At 34.6% G+C, this 17,211-nt stretch overlaps 1 protein-coding gene across 1 annotated transcript; it reads right to left on the minus strand.

Annotated features, from left to right (window-relative positions):
- Positions 1 to 8,754: 8,754 nt before the first annotated feature.
- On the minus strand, positions 8,755 to 10,107 carry LOC103985267 (transcription factor ILI3-like). The gene is made up of 2 exons (XM_009402916.3): positions 9,227 to 10,107; positions 8,755 to 9,147 (listed from the first exon to the last, which is right to left on the minus strand). Exons 1-2 carry the CDS (start codon positions 9,326 to 9,328, stop codon positions 8,992 to 8,994), a joined length of 258 nt encoding a protein of 85 aa, XP_009401191.1. The 5' UTR covers positions 9,329 to 10,107; the 3' UTR covers positions 8,755 to 8,991.
- Between the last annotated feature and the right edge of the window lie 7,104 nt (positions 10,108 to 17,211).

Genomic DNA, 17,211 nt, shown 5'->3' on the forward strand with positions numbered 1-17,211 from the left:
TGAAAAAAATCAAATAAAGAAGATATTCTTTGTATATGCACAGTTGAAAGTCTATGCTCAAGCTTATATTAGAAAAGATATCAGTTTTACAATTAAAATGTTGGGTATATATTAGAATTACCTAGAAGTAAAAACACTAAAGGACTACAAAGAAAGTAATAAGATATCTAGAAGGGACAAATGATTATATGCTCATATGTATGAAATTATATCAGCATGAAATGATGGTATTTTTTAGATGGTGGTTGTATAAATTACCTCGATAATAGAAAGTCCACCTTACAGTTAATATATATATCAATTAGAGGGGTAATTTATTATTATTATTAATGGAAGTTGATTTTGTGGCATGCTTTGAGGCCACTGATTAAACTTTTGGATTACGAAATTTCATCTCAGGACTTGGTGAAGTCAGACTCAATTGCCAAGTCATTGAAGATATTTTGTGATATTACAGTAGTTTTCTTCTCTAAGAATGACAAGTACTATTGCATCTCTATGTATTATGGTATAAAGTACTTAATGGTAAAGGAAGAGGAGTCCAAAAACATTCAATGTCAATTAATTACTTGAGTTCCATTGTATTGATTATTGATCCATTCATTTAGGATTTACAGCCTAAAGTATTTTGAAAGAACATGTTCTTATGATTGTGTTTGTGAGCAACTCATAAAGGATATGGTGATGCATGTTTGAATTGATACTATAATTGACATTCTTGCTTACGTACTTACAGTTATTTATTTCTACTATCCTGTTCACAATTATGTATGTACATATTATGGTTGAATATGATGAAATGATTGTCTTAATAAGATAAATTATATGGGTCATTTTGGACTGCATTGGGAAATGCTGTTGTGGTATATAGAAGAAAGTATGACACTGATGTCATACAACCGCTATAACTCATATTATTAGTTAAACTTAATGTAGTATTATTATAATTATTGGACTTATTAGCCTATTTTTAAAATTTATGTGCATGTATATAATTTTTCTAAAATTTCATAATCCAATTAGGTCAAATTATTTTTTAAATAAATTTTATTTATTTATTTTTATTTTAAATATTTTTTATATTATTAATTAATGGGTCAAGTGGGAGAATGTTAGATTATGTGGCCCTATTTAATTAAATAAGATATGTTATAGATATGATTGGATTCTGATTATGGTTGTTGGCCAATAGAAAAGAAGTTTATGTTAAAGTAAGATTCCTTAAGACATAACCTTATTGAGAGGAACTCTCCTAATAACTTATCATAAACCCTCTGGCCTCACCTATAAATAGACAGGACCTCTAGGGGCTAAAAGAGGCATCTCAATGTAATTGAGATATTAAAGTTTTTCTCTCAATCTCCCTAATCCATCAATTTATGTGGTCCTGTGAAAACATAGGAAGAAAAGAGAAGGATCTAGTTCTCCTTGCAGATTAATATCTCAGATCCAACAATAGGGCGCTTGTAGATCAGATAAGATTTATTCTTCTGAACAATAATGAAAGGTATGCATCATAATATTGTTAGATCTAATTTTATATGATTTTAATCTTGGCATAAAAGTTTTTTCCGCATTACAGATAGTATGATTACATATTTTATGCTAACATAGTCAACATGCCGAAGGATAGACTTCATGCCATAAGTTTGTGCATTAGGTCAGAAGGATTGGCTATTGTACTAAGAAGATCGGATGTTGCGGGAGGTCAACATATTAATAGATTGGGCAATACGCTAAAAGAGAGGACGATATGCCGGAGGATCGGACCAAATGCCCGATGAACCAATGATATGCCGACAACATAGGATTCATGCTTGTAATCATATGTGTCTTGATTGAAATAGTTTAGGTTGTAATTGAGTTGGTTTTGGGTATAACTATACCAACTTAATTAGGGGCCCATTGGGCTTGAATCAGGGCTGGTTTAAGCCTATTGGGAGGCCCATTCAGTTACCTGAAGTTGGACCAAGCGGTGGCACTACCAGGTTAGGCAGTAGAATCATATATGAGTTGAAAAGTATGAAGTGTACGTTTCTAAAAAACCCAACGATGGTACCGCCAGGGTCAGCGGTGGTACTGCCAGTGCATAAAATGTTAATAGGTGGTACCATCGGTACTTTGAAAAATTAAAAATTTAAATTCTTAGCTCCATTTTTGAAGTCATTTGGGGTCTATAAATACCCCACTTATTTTTGCTTGGGATAGTAAAAAAAAGAGTAGAAAGGGGAAAGAATACTTGAGAAAAATATATTATAATATTTCTTGAGTTGTTGAGTCTCTTCCTCCTAGAGTTCGAAGTCTTCTAAGGGACAAATGAGGTCTAAGTATAAAAGAGATGTGTGAAGGTTCTCTCCTAAGCTTGTGAAAAGGAGAAAGAATTGTAAAGAGGGTAGTTAATCAGTTAGGATCGTATCGACACTAAGAGGATGGGCCGGGAGTGGATGGGGTGAATTAGTGTGTATATAAAAATTATGTCGATTCAGAAAATCTTTGTTCGATAAAGTCCGCATCGGAAAGACATTTAACTTGAAAGCATTTGTAAGTGTAGTGAATAAGTAAATCAGTTTATAATAAGAATAAAAAGCATAAAGTAAATATAAATTGATTTATAATGATTCGGTCATTGTGACCTACGTCCACTTTGGATTCCTCTTCACTCGAGGCCATTGGCTTCCACTACCGATCTTCTTTCAATGGGCGAAGATCAATACTCTCTTATAATCCTTTCTCCTTTTCATAAGTTTAGGAGATAACCTTTATAAGTCATTCACCCCTCTATTAAACTATAATCAAAACTTAGAGCTAGAGGGAAATTCTTAAGGAATTACAATGGAGTTTTTACACTATTTTTTGTTTAAGTTTTTATTTTAACCGAGCATGGATGAATGATATTTATAGGCCCCAAATTGATTTAAATTTAGAGCCAAAATGATCTCATCTCATGTCTTCGGGGTATTGGCGGTACCACCGCCAGTACTGGGCGGTACCACCGCCAGTACTGGGTGGTACCATCGCTTGCCAGATTGATAACTGGAGGTACCACTGCTTGTCAGTCTGACACTAGGTGGTACCACCACCAAGTCTAACACTGATACTCGACAGGGCCCCGAAGACTGAGCTCTAGCAGTACCATCACTAGTTTGGGCGGTATCACTGCCTAGACAGCCTAGGAGGCTGAGCCTCAAACGGTGCCACCGCTTGAGCTAGCTAAGAGTCACTAAATGGGCCTTCCACTTGGCCTAAAACAACCCCAACTTAGGCCTAGTTGGCCCCTAATTAAGTTGGCATGGTGACACCTGAAACCAACTCAATTAGCCCTTTAAACTACTTTGATCTAGACAAATTATTATAAAGCATGGATCCTTTATTGTTCGGCATGTCATTGATTTATCTAGTGCTTCATCCGATCCTTCGGCGCATCGTCCTCCCCTTCGGTGTATTGCCCAATTGGCATGTCGACCTTCTGCAATATTTGATCTCCTTGGCGCAATGTCTGATCCTTTGTCACAATGCTTGAACTCATGGCACGAAGACCTTATGCCGATATATTGAACGATCCTCCAGCCCGATGTCTAATCTTCTGACATGTTCACTTCGGCCTAACCTATAATTCTACTGCTTTAGTCTATTTGTCTTTCCCTGATTGAAGCTAGTATTGTGACACTTAAACCCACATTATATCATAACTTTATCAATTGGTTTCATCATCAAAATCTAAGATTCAACAATCCCCCGTTTTTCTTATGATGATAACCAACTGATGACGAATTTTAACTAAACTCCTCCTATCAATATGTCATATTGATAGAACCTTTGAATTCATGAGTATCATGAGTGTTTTATCATTGCATGCATCATGAATATTGAAAGAACCAATTTATCACATTATTGCATGTATCATAAAATCATGCATTATAATTTTAAAATATAAAATTTCATCATACCAGTATGATCATCATCATAACTTCTCCCTTTTTATCATCAACAAAAAGGAAAAAAAAAAAAGTAACTATCAATATTTTGAAACATGCAAGCTAGCAATAATTTTGAGTTGTGCAAGTTAGCGATTTTTGTTATTCTTAAGATATGCAAGCTAGCAAGTTTTGGTAAGTACTAATTCACCCCCCCTCCCCTCTTAGTACCGATACGGTCTTAACAGTTGGTATCAGAGTCAAGTTTCTCTCTGTTTGGTTTAACACCCAAGATAGATGACTTTTTTCAACTTTCAAGAGGGTCACTCTATCATTCGTCTTCTTATGTTTAATGAGACAGACTACACGTATTGGAAAACATGAATGAGAGTTTTCTTACATTCTTTAAACTTTGATTTATGGAATATTATCGAATATGATTTTCAACAACACTCTAAACCTATGAATGAATGAAATGATTTTGAGAAAAAATTATTTTCGTTAAATGCAAAAGCTATAAATGCTTTGTTTTGTGCTTTGGATAAAAATGTGTTTAATTGTATTTCGACTTGTGAAACTACCCATGACATTTAGCACACTCTTGAAATTACATGTGAAGGCACAAGTAGAGTTAAAGAATCAAAAATTAATCTTTTGATGCATAGTTTTAAATTGTTTCGAATTAAACCAAGGGAAACTATTAGAAACATGTACACCCATTTTACGGATGTCATCAATGATTTGAAAGTACCTGGTAAAAGTTTTTTTTATTTTGAACTTGTTAATAAAATACTAAGATCCCTTCCAAAAAGTTGGGATCCAAAAGTGATGACAATACAAGAGACTAAGGACTTGAACAATTTTCCAATGGAAGAACTCATTGGATCTTTAATTTTATAGTAAAGTAAAGAGGTTTTAGTTGAGTCACTTACCTTGTTGTCGAAAGCCATCAAAGCATAGTTCACCACCTTATCTTTCTTGGTTTGCTCCTTGTCTTGGATGTACTCGCTTCATCCCATATCGTCTTAAGTGCTTTCTTCTTTTTCAATGATTTATGACAAGTTCTTGTGTCCTTTTTAAATTCATTTTTGGAATTAATCTTTTTCATGAGTTTTTAATTTTTTTTGTTAAAAGTTCTATATCATCATTACTTGAGCTTTTGCTCAAGAAGTTTTCTTTTATTCTCAATGTCAAATCCTTTTTGTTCTTTGGAAGGTTATTCTCATATTCATCATATGCAATATATGTCATTTCATAGGTCATTAAAGATCCAATGAGTTCTTCCATTGGAAAATTATTCAAGTCCTTAGTCTCTTGTATTGTCATCACTTTTGGATCCCAACTTTTTGGAAGGGATCTTAGTATTTTATTAACAAGTTCAAAATCAGAAAAAGCTTTTACCAAGTGCTTTTAAATCATTGATGACATCCATAAAATGGGTGTACATATTTCTAATAGTTTCCCTTGGTTCAATTCGAAACAATTTAAAACTATGCATCAAAAGATTAATTTTTTATTCTTTAACTTTACTTGTGCCTTCACATGTAATTTGAAGAGTGTGCTAAATGTCATGGGTAGTTTCATAAGTCGAAATACAATTAAACTCATTTTTATCCAAAGCACAAAACAAAGCATTCATAACTTTTACATTTAACGAAAATATTTTTTTCTCAAAATCATTTCATTCGTTCATAGGTTTAGAGTGTTGTTGAAAATCATATTCGATAATATTCTATAAATCAAAGTTCAAATAAAGTAAGAAAACTCTCATTTATGTTTTCCAATACGTGTAGTCCGTCTCATTGAGCATAAGAAGACGAATGATAGAGTGACCCTCTTGAAAGTCGAAAAAAGTCATCTTTCTTGGGTGTTAAACCAAACAGAGAGAAACTTGACTATGATACCAACTGTTAAGACCGTATCGGTACTAAGAGGGGGGGGGGGGTGGGGGGTGGTGAATTAGTACTTATGTAAAAATTATGTCGATTCGAAAAACTTCATTTGATAAAATTCGTATTGGAAAGACGTTTAACTTAAAAGCATTCGTAAGCATAGTAAATAAGTAAAATAGTTTGTAATAAGAATAAAAAGCATAAAATAAATACAAATAGATTTATAGTGGTTCAGTCATCGTGACCTACGTCCACTCTTAATTCCTCTTTACTCGAGGTCACCGACTTCCACTACCGATCTTATTTCAATAAGCAAAGATCAACTACCCTCTTACAACCCTTTCTCATTTTCACAATATCAAGAGATAACTTTTATAAGCTACTCACCCCTCTCTTAAACTAAAACTAAAACTTAGAGCTAGAGGGGAATTCTCATAGAATTACAATAGAGTTTTCACACTATTTTTGTTCAAGTTCTTATCTTAACTAAGCAGGGATGAGTGAAGTATCTATAGACCCCAAATGTATTCAAATTTGGAGTCAAAACGGTCTCATCTCGGGTCTTCGAGGTACTAGCGGTACCATCGCCAATATTGGGTTGTATCACTACCTGCCAGACTAACAATTGGCGGTACCATCATTTGTCAATCTAACACTAGATGGTACCATCACCCAGTTTAACATTGACACTGGGTGATACCACCGCTAGTCTAGGCAGTATCACTGCCCAAACAACTAGGGAGGCTAAGCCTCAAGTGATGCACCACCAAGGCCTACCACCGCCAGCCGTGGGGGTGCCACTGCCTGGGCCAGCTAAGGGTTACTAAATGGGCCTTCCACTTCGCCCAAAACAATCCCAACTCAGGCCCGGTTGGCTCCTAATTGAGTTGGCATGGTTACATCCGAAACTAACTCAATTAATCCTTTAAACTACTTCGATCTAGACAAATTATTATAAAGAATGGATCCTTTGTTGTCTAGCATATTATTGGTCTATTCGGTACTTCGTTTGATCCTTTTGGCACATCATCCTCCTCTTCGACATATTTTCCAATCGACATGTTGACCTTCTACAATATCTGATCTTCTTGGCGCAATGCCCGATCCTTCGGCTCGATGCTTGAACTCATGGCACGAAGACCTTTTGCCGGCACGTCGACCGATCCTCCGGCCCAACGTCCAATCTTCTAACATGTTCACTTTAGCTCAACCTCTGATTCCACTTCTTTAATCGATTTGTCTTTCCCTGTTTGAAGCTAGTCTTACTTCACTTAAACGCACATTAGATCATAACTTTATCAATTAGTTTTATCATCAAAATCCGAGATTCATCATGATCTTCGCCCATTGAAAAAAAGATCGGTAGTTAAAGCCGATGACCTTGAGTGAAGAGAAATCGAGAGTGAACGTAGATCGAGATGACCGAACCACTATAAATCGATTTGTATTATGTTTTTCATTATTATTACAAACTGATTTACTTACTCACTACTCATACAAATGTTTTTAAGTTAAATATATTTTAGATATGGTTTTGATCTAATGAGTTTTTATATCTTCATAATTTTTTTAAAGCACTAATTCATCCCCTCTTAGTATGTTTACGATCCCAAAAATCTATGTCAGTTGATATATACCCATATCTATATTATGCGGGGGAATGAAACGAATAATTAGGCATTCGGGACCATCAAAATTAAGTGAGGGCAGATTTAGCTCCCCTGTTTCGGCGGAGGCAGAGAACAGGTTCTCCTCTCCCGCTGCAACGGTTGACATCAGAAAGAAGCTTCGTGACGACATCCCAACCGCTGAGCCGGGCAGCTTTGCAAGGAAAACCCTGGTTCTTGCCGGGGACGAGACAGGAGATCCGCCTCGCCGGCTTTAATCGTCCGGTTCGTTTGGGTATCGACTTCCGCGAGCCATGCTCGCTCGACGGGGCTCAAATAGGGTGGCACCCACAGTTTCGACCGGTCTCTTTCCTCGTCGCACGGACACCGGATTGCCTTCTTGTCTCCACTCGGAACCTGAAGCCAACATCGTGTGTGACCAACAGTGGCAGTGGTGGCTGGATACAACTCGAGCTTAACATTAGTAGTTCAAATCTTTGCCTCCTATGTTACATGATATAATAATGTATCGTCTGCAAGTACAACAATTTGATGCAGTTTCCATGAAAAAGCCAGAGCAGACCATCGCGACTTTCTCAATTTCATAATTTTTAATATATGGAACACATCATTATTATTTTAGATTTTTTTTTTTTATATCGTTTGTTGCAATCGTTGTTCTCGTTTCGTGAAAGCCTTTCATTTTGATCGATGTTAACGGATTTGAGTAGCTGTGAGCCAGTCGTTCCTTATCAAGCTTGTTCACACCGAACATCAAAATAAAACATTCTTCATTTTCTTTTTTATCCGAGGGGAGTCACTAATTTTATATAAATATTTTTGTTGAGATTAATTATTTTCACAATTTTTTATTATTAACAATTTTACTCGCAGAAAAAACACTTGATTGACATATTTTATTGATCAATAAGGATTTTGGAAAATTAATTGCTCTAGAAATATATATATATATATATATATATATATATATATAATTTTAGGCTTTTGCATCTGTCGTAAGAAGATAAGTTGAGGAAATTTTGAGCTTTTTTGCATATTGAACAATCCGATTATCTTATCAAGAACTAGACAAAATAATATAATATAATAATTCTGGATTTTAATTTAATTACATATAGATTTCTTTCCTGCAATTCTTCTGAACTCCCCATATTCCCTTCCTAATCAACACACATGGTGTGTTCATTTTCTTGAAATATCTGCAAGCATCAACGAGAGCACATGATCAAGTAGCCCAGTCATGGAGAAACTGAACCTACCATGGATGGATGCAAACAGAAACTCTAAGCCAATGATTAATTAAAGCAGTTAAGAAGCCTAGTACATGATATTTTCTCCCTTCTGGTGTGATCATGAAATGTAAGAAACCACTCAAGCCACAGAAATGCACAAATCATACGAGGGTGGGTAGAGCAGCTGCAACAACATCAAACGCATGTACCGGTGAACTAGATAAACAAACACACATCAGAAACTGTGGACACCATGTATGACCCTCAGATCTCCTGGGGGTGATACTAAATTAAACAAGGATGAAAATGACAGTATTGACTCTCCCTAGGACCTGAGGAGGCTCCGAATGATATCGGCCTGAGGGCTGTCGCTGTCCATCGTCGCCATTAGGCCGGAAAGCCGGTCGCTCAGACCGTCCACCTCTCGGTGCAAGCTCTTGATGTAGCTGCATGTCTCCTTCAGTAGCTTCGATGCAGATGCCTGCAATATCCAGTGCACCTTCATTGCATGAGTGGATGTGAACAAGAAGAGAGACTCAATCGGTGTTTCATGCCCTTACTCTGCCTATGTTCCTGCGGCGGGACTCGGGGAGCAGTGACTGAAGCTTAGAGACTAGCTCATTGATCTCCTCATCTGTTATCCTCCTACCTCTGCCTGACATGATCTTGATGGCTACAGAAGCTTCTCGGATTCTCTTTTGTTCTCTTTTTATTGCTGAACCAAGTGTATGGGAGGGGAGAGATGGCAGAGCACAAGGAGAAGGAGGCCCAATGGAAGTGTATATAAAAGAGAAGGAGAAAAAAATAAGAAAAGAAAGAAAAAATAAAAAAGGTGGTGAGGAGGAAATTAAGGGTAGGAGAAGTGCCACTTCAAGGCAACAATGTACCAAGACCGAGCCCTATTTTTGATCATCCATTTCCCATGGACCCATGGAGACAATAGGAGCCCACCCCCACTGGCCAAACAGTTTCACTTCTCTAAGCAATAGCTACAACAAAGGAATCAGTGAACCTTGGAACATTCATGGACATAGTTGTTTAACCATTTTACTCTGTACCTGAAAGATGCCTTGTGTCCCTTCTGCTTTCAATGAAGGACATCTCTTTGTTCTTAATAATAGTCTCTTTTTTGAAGGTTTGTACAGTTTGTGAATTCCTAAATCTCCAACAGGATGACTGCTAATTGCAAATTTGTGTTGGTCGTGAATGGAGATTAGGATATCATGGGTGTGGTTGGAGATGAGGGAATAGGTCATCACAAGGGAGCCACGACATATACTCGTTCCCTAGCCTGATACAGGATGGCAGTGGGCGGCTGGAAACTGACCTCCAGCATGGGGTGATGTCATGCTTCTGGTGGATGTCGACGACCAAGTCACCCGAGGCCTCGGGAGCATGCATGTGAGATTGTGTGTGAATTGGAGGCCAACCATGTTCAGTGGGCCTTCATAATGTGGCCCACTGTAGCCTCGTTTAACTTTAACAGGGTTCTTAATGTCGATGGAAGTTGACAAGTTGATAATAGTAGTTATAAAGCAGCCCTTTGGTCTTTAAGAGGAATGTAAACTCTATGCAGGTGGTGGTACCTCGCTATATAGGAAAGTTATAAAAGGATTATTCTATCCCATCCAAACATCTAAATCATCCGTCTGACTTGAGCAAAAAGTAACTATCAAAAAGATGATTCACCGAATCAGATGACCAAAAAATAATAATAATAATAAAGCAAGAGATGAACAGTTCAGGAGGTTATTTCTTATGTAGGCTACTCTGTATAGAGTTTCCATTCCTCCTTAAGAGAAGAAAGTACAGGTCATGTCGGGGAGAGAGAGAGAGAGAGAGAGAGAAAAAAAAGAGCATTGAAAGTGTGTGGGGACACATGGAAAGAGACTTTCATCAAGTGTAACAAGAATAGGCAGCCACATGCTGGTGTTTACTATACTAAAAGGAAGAAATTCCCAAATTGAGGAGTAACAGGAGAGGCGATACTGACCTCTGATGGCTTGCCAAATATATTACAGGGGCTGCCTGCCCACTGCTTCTATCCCCCGCATTCACATGTTTCTTTGAGATGAATAACATATGAACATGCGAAATTGAAATAGAGATTGAAAGAGATGCTTCGTGCCTAGGAACTTTCATATTCCATGAGACACAAGACCAATGATTCTGTTGACCAAGAGAACTGTAGAGGAGAAAAGAGAATCCAAAAAAGAGAGAGAGAGAGAGAGAGAGAGAGAGAGAAAAGAACACTAGAAGACAAAGTTTGCATATATATATATTAAGGGTATCAAACTAAAATATATATTTTTTGAATGAGGAAAAAAAAAAGAACACCTTAAATTGAAGGGTTTAAAGAATCGATGTCGAGAGTAAACAAGTTATCATTTTAGGGATCTCGACCATATAAATTCGCCATTAGTCATACTTTGTATTCATGAAAGTCTTAAAATATAAAATCCAAGTTCATCAGAAATATCAAGCTCCAGCGATTCTTCCCATTAAGGGAAAATCGTAAGCTCCGACCTAAAAAAGATGTGGAGAACAGGTCAATATCACAAGACTTTTAACGTTGAAACTTTCTTAGCACAATCCAACTATTGTCGAGAGATAAATCTTATTGTTGAGGACCAATTCTTCAACCCTCCCTCCAATGATAAAAATGAGAAATGATATAATTTCTCACTCAGTTTTTCTTGCATCCACTCCTGGGCTGGGTTGTGCCACCCCTTCCCAACAGCACTGTTGAATTCACCAAATGCAGCGACAACTTGTTCTTCACATAATAATCTATCAGTCAAAAATCAATCACAACGTTCTTATCAACTTTTCACCCTTTCCCGTATAAGTAACAGAAGAAAGGATCAAAAGGAACAACAACTATAGACCACCAAAGATGGCAGATCGGATGGGAAAGCCTTGTCGCAAGAAATGGGGACAACTCCAAATGTAGTCTTCATGGTGAAAGATCTCAACTTTAGCAGCTAAGCAGATCAGACAAAGACTTAAACCAATTGTGTACCTTGAGGATCATTATTGTGAATGAATGCATGATATAGCATCAAACAACGTGTATAATTGCTGTACTTCAAACAGAAATCTCAGAAAAAGGGGGTTTGATGCGTGATGTAGCATGAAAGAAAATTTAACAGTGATGTCGAAGGGGCAAAAGGCTAATGCCAAAGGGCGAGCAAGATAAGAAAACCCGCAAAAGAATATTCAATCATCAAAACCTTTGGAACTGAAGGGCGAGCAAGATAAGAAAACCCGCAAAAGAATATTCAATCATCAAAACCTTTGGAACTGAATCGAAGAACAGATGAATACCAATCGAATTCACTCACATCGGGAATCAGTTCATCATTCGAATATCAAAGATTCATCAAATTGCATGAGAAAGAGAAGACAATCTCATACTTGATTTGGGGTTCCGCCATCACCACCCATCGTTCACCGAAGAAAGACTTGGTGGCCTAATTATGCTACTAATTACAGGCTCGGTGGGGGTGTAACGTGGCCCAATTAAAGCTCACGTGGCTTCAACATCTATTATTATTATTATTATTATTATTATTATTAACTTTGATTATCAATCTGACTAGGTGAACTTATTCTAGTATATTTTTCGAGTTGTCATGTTTAATAATAATCAAAAAAATCTCGAGAACATGATCATCATTCAAGAAAAAAATTAAATTGATTAAAGATCAAGTCACTTAGTATTTATTTAATAAGTTTAGAATAAAAAATATATCTAATAAATATTGCTCCATGTAGTGTCAATTTTGTAGTCACTTAATAGGAGTATATTCATTTTAGCTATCATGTCCATGTGGTATATTTAATTAACACTTTGTCACTTCTGAAAGTTGATATATCGTGTAGTAGGTGGTGTTGACTGTATTCCAATCTCAATTAACTAAAAATAATAACCAAATCAATTATATTTTACAAATAATATTTGTTCTCACATGTAGTAGTAATACCCAAGTATATCCCTCATAATTCTAGCCCTCGACAACATTTGTTTTCTCTACAATATATATATATATATATATATATATATATATATATATATATATATATATATATATATATATATATATACATATATTAAATATATATATATATATATATATAGAGTAAAACATATATATATATATTTATATGTTTTACTCTATAAATATTTGTTTTCTCTACAACATTTGTTTTACTCTAAAAAATTAATCAATGGATGATTAAAAATATATTAAATATATATTTAATAATACTAAAATATATCTCATTTGAAAGTTAATTTGATGGACGGATCCCGTAGAGTCTAATTTTAAATTTATGATTTGCTTTGATACTTTCATTAAAAGCTATATATATATATATATATATATATTAGTCTTTAAACCACGAGATATATTTTATTGACTAGTTAGTATGTGTGGATCAACATGTAAGCGTCCATGTCAACAAAGCATCAACGTCAATATCTATGTCGCAAATTTAACATACCTACTGTCAGTGATTGTCATTTTAGTTTATGTTGTCAGAATCTCGAGTGGTACAGTAATGATTCGTGTCAAAAAAATTATCCAAAATAACTTTTGTAGGTCAAGCATTCTAATCGAATAACCATCTTTGCTTCAGTTAAACAAAGGTGAACTCGCTTCACTAAAAATAAATATATTAACAAACTGATACAGGAGGATCGTATCATAAGAAAATGATACGGTTGACCAACAATGTCTTTGCCAACATATGGTACTGAGGTTGAGCAACTCTTTTTTTCCCTCCATTAATACTTGTATTCTTACGCAGCCTATCATACATATCAAGTAGGCGTTTCGCTCAAACGTGAAGCCCAGTCAAGCGTCGAACCATATCAAGCTATACAAAACACAATTGCAGGAGATGAATTAGCATCTTAAAGACGTGTGATAGGAGATATGCACATGTGTCAGACGTTTTACCTTTTCTTGATGCCCGAGTTGGCCGCCACCTCCTTCGATCTCGCCTGTCTCCTCTAGCTCATCGATGAAGTAGGCGCAAATGACGTCGACATCCTTGACACGATTTGCCAAAGTCAATATTAGATGGTGATGCTACATTAAAAACATAAAACAAAGTTTGCCAGCTCCACTTTACGAAGGTCAAATCAAAATCGAAGTGGAGGACCTAGCAACCTTCTTTTTTTATCTACAAACAATAAGTGAAAATTTTTATAGTTAAAAATATTAAAAGTGAAAGTCGAAGTAAATTCTCTTAAGTATTTAGCTATAAGAGAATATGTAAAAGAAAAGAAAATGATTATTGAGCATATTAGTATCGAATTGATGATTGTTGATCCTTTGATTAAACACATGCCACATCAAAAATTCAAGGATAAAAAATAGACTTGATTTTACTTTATAATAATATCGAAACTCTTATATATTATGATATTTTTTTATTTATGTATACATTAATTTAAGAAAATATATTGGTACTAGACCAAGAATAAACATAATATTTATTCATTAAGTAATATTAACACATTAAGATTAAGAAACTAAATACATCGTGATACATGGATGATAATACTCTTAGAGGACTTATCACTATGATTCATATATTTATTTCTTAAGAAAATTATTCGATAAAGATTGATTCAAATTATTAAGCTAAACATATGAATCAAAAGGGAGAATGTAACCGTTCTTATTAAGTTCATCATTCATTATCATGAATTTCTTCATTTATTATGGTTTAAATATTTTAATTTTTTATTTATTATAAATATAATTATTAGTATTAAATATTTTATTTAATATCATTAAAATTCTTTATTATGGTCTAAATGTTATAAATTATTTATTATGGTCTAAATGTTATAAATTCTTTATTATGATCTAAATGGGAAAATGTCTATATAAATGATGATTTTGGTCCCTAGGCTTAATATCTTTCTCAAGTCTAAAGAATTTTCTACACCATCTAAAGCGAGAGTTTTAAGCCGAGAAGTGCAAAAATATAAAGAGAAACCATTGTTGAAATTCTTTACAACAATGGCTGGAGATACGTAATTTTTGTTTCCGTATTAGTTTTCTTGTGTTTCTATTATAATGGTTTAGAAACACATTTTAGTATAAAAATTTCTAACATAGTCCACACAAATTAGTTTGGGTTCCCAAAGGAACCATAAATCACTCAATGATAGATAGATCTATTTATGAGAGACTCAAGGTTAAATGGGTACATAAAAGAAAACCCCTATTCTTGTAGATATGTCTATAATCACTAGCTAGAAGCAAAAATAAAATTTTAATTGTGGATGCAAAAGATTTTTGATCGGAGATCTAACATACTTTACAAAGCTCACTATCCAAAACAAAATGATTTTAATTGAAGATGCTTTTGAAATCATACTTGATGATTTTATATTATGCATGAGGATTTCAAGTAATGATAATTTAAAATCTTATATTTTGGAATTATATGTTATACTTTTGATTTGATGATTTTTGTGATAAATATTATCTTTCGATTTTAAATCATGATGCATGGTTTGTGTATAGAATGATAGAGCATACTAAGTATAAAAATGAATTAAGCTAAAGAACCTTAGCTATTTTTAAAATTATCTACGTTGCTTTCATTGGATTTCTCGAAAAGTTATTTTGATAATGACTTTGGATTTGTTTTCATATGAGATGATATGTCAGTGTTTACAACTTGAGATGTACCATACATGAAATAATTTTCTTGATTCTCGAGAATATTTATCCAAATAAACCTTGATTCTTTCATTTGATATTTTTTGAATTTATTTTTATTTTTTTATTAATCATTTTTCTATGATTCTGCCCCCAATTGACCAAGGAAGGGATTTATTCAAATAAACCATGATATATCACTAGACTTCTTGATGTATGATTGAATTCTTGATGTATAAGGATTGAATTCTTGATGTACAAGGATAGAAAATTGTTGACCTGCACATCTCAAAAGTGCTGCAAAGCTTGCACTCTCAATAAGCAAAAAGTGATAACTTGAATGCTAAATATAGGATTGGTATCATTCGCTTAATCATTAGCTTGAATATTATTGGATATTGACTTAAATGATAAATGTTAGCATGAATGTTAAATATGGCTATTGGGTTGTTAAAGGTCAAACGTTGAAGCTTGAATGGTTGAAAGATAAAATTACAACTTGAAAATGAGCTAAAAGGCAGTGCATCAGCGGTAGCACTGCTAGAGCATACTGCCCATAGGCGGTCCCATCGCCCAAAATCATGCCCTATAAAAGAACTTTTTGGGCCGACGGTAGATCCGCCCCCAAACCCTCCTCCACCTCTCTTCCACTCCACTAAACCTTTCTCCACTTCTCATTCTCCTTGCTCTTCCTCTGGAAACCCAAGAAAACCCTTCTCTTCTATAAATCTAAAGATCAATCTCAACCCTTTTAGAGATCACTATAAGGGTAATCCTTAAAACTTTTCTCTTAATATATTGATTAATCTTGCTTCTTATATGTAGCTCTCATTGTTAATATATATATAGTTCCATGGCACCTAGAAGATCTTTAAGAGATAAAGGAAAGAGGAGATTAAATGAAACCTTTGATTCTATACTCTTTGATTCCCTTCAACATGTCCTTAAATTCTCAACCTTTGAGTCTAGAAGTATACATAAGGGAAAAATATGTAGATCTAGAAGAATTAAATGATTTGGAAACAATCCAATGGTTCACTAACTTAGAAGTCCTTCCAATTCTTCAAATTAGTGAACCCATTTATCCTTGACTTATTCAGTTGTTTTATAATAACTTGCATATGAATGAATATGATAGGGTGTCCACTTATTTATTAGGGCATCATACACTTATTACGGATAGCGTAATTTGTAACCTTATAGGAATTTCTAAAAAAAAAAGAAGTTGTTATTTTAGAGGACAATGAGATACAAAATTGGTTGGGATTACATATTGTGAGGCTTTATGTACTATCTTTGGAAACCCAAATTTGTTTATCATTCCAAAAAGTTATGAACATTTGCTACCTTTCAATACAAAATTACTTCATCACATCATGAAAAATACTCTAATTTCAAAACAATACCATCATGATGAAGTTAGTCAAATGGAATTAGGAACAATGTATTAGATTATGGCAGAACATGATAATTATTTTGGATATCTAATACGACAAAACATGATTGAACTATCAACAAAAGATATGATGCTTCTATATGGCAGCTTGATTATTAGACTAATATATGCACATGGAATAGTCATTCCACCATATGAAGAAACTACGAAATTAAATAGATTTAATGTCATTAATAAAAACCTACTAAGAAAATTAAAATGTATAATAAGAAATAATATTTGGACTAGATTACCTAGGAGAACTAATCCTCCCCCACCTGATCAAGAACCAGAAACACCTATATATAGGGGAAGTCAATCTCCTCCTACTAGTCCTTTTGAGGTAGCACCTCCAACGGAGACAACACCCTCCTCATCTGCCGATTCCATAGTAACTCAATTGGATTAAATTGAACTACGTCAA

This window comes from Musa acuminata, chromosome BXJ2-5 (genome assembly GCF_036884655.1).
Source record: "Musa acuminata AAA Group cultivar baxijiao chromosome BXJ2-5, Cavendish_Baxijiao_AAA, whole genome shotgun sequence".
NCBI lineage: Eukaryota > Viridiplantae > Streptophyta > Magnoliopsida > Zingiberales > Musaceae > Musa > Musa acuminata.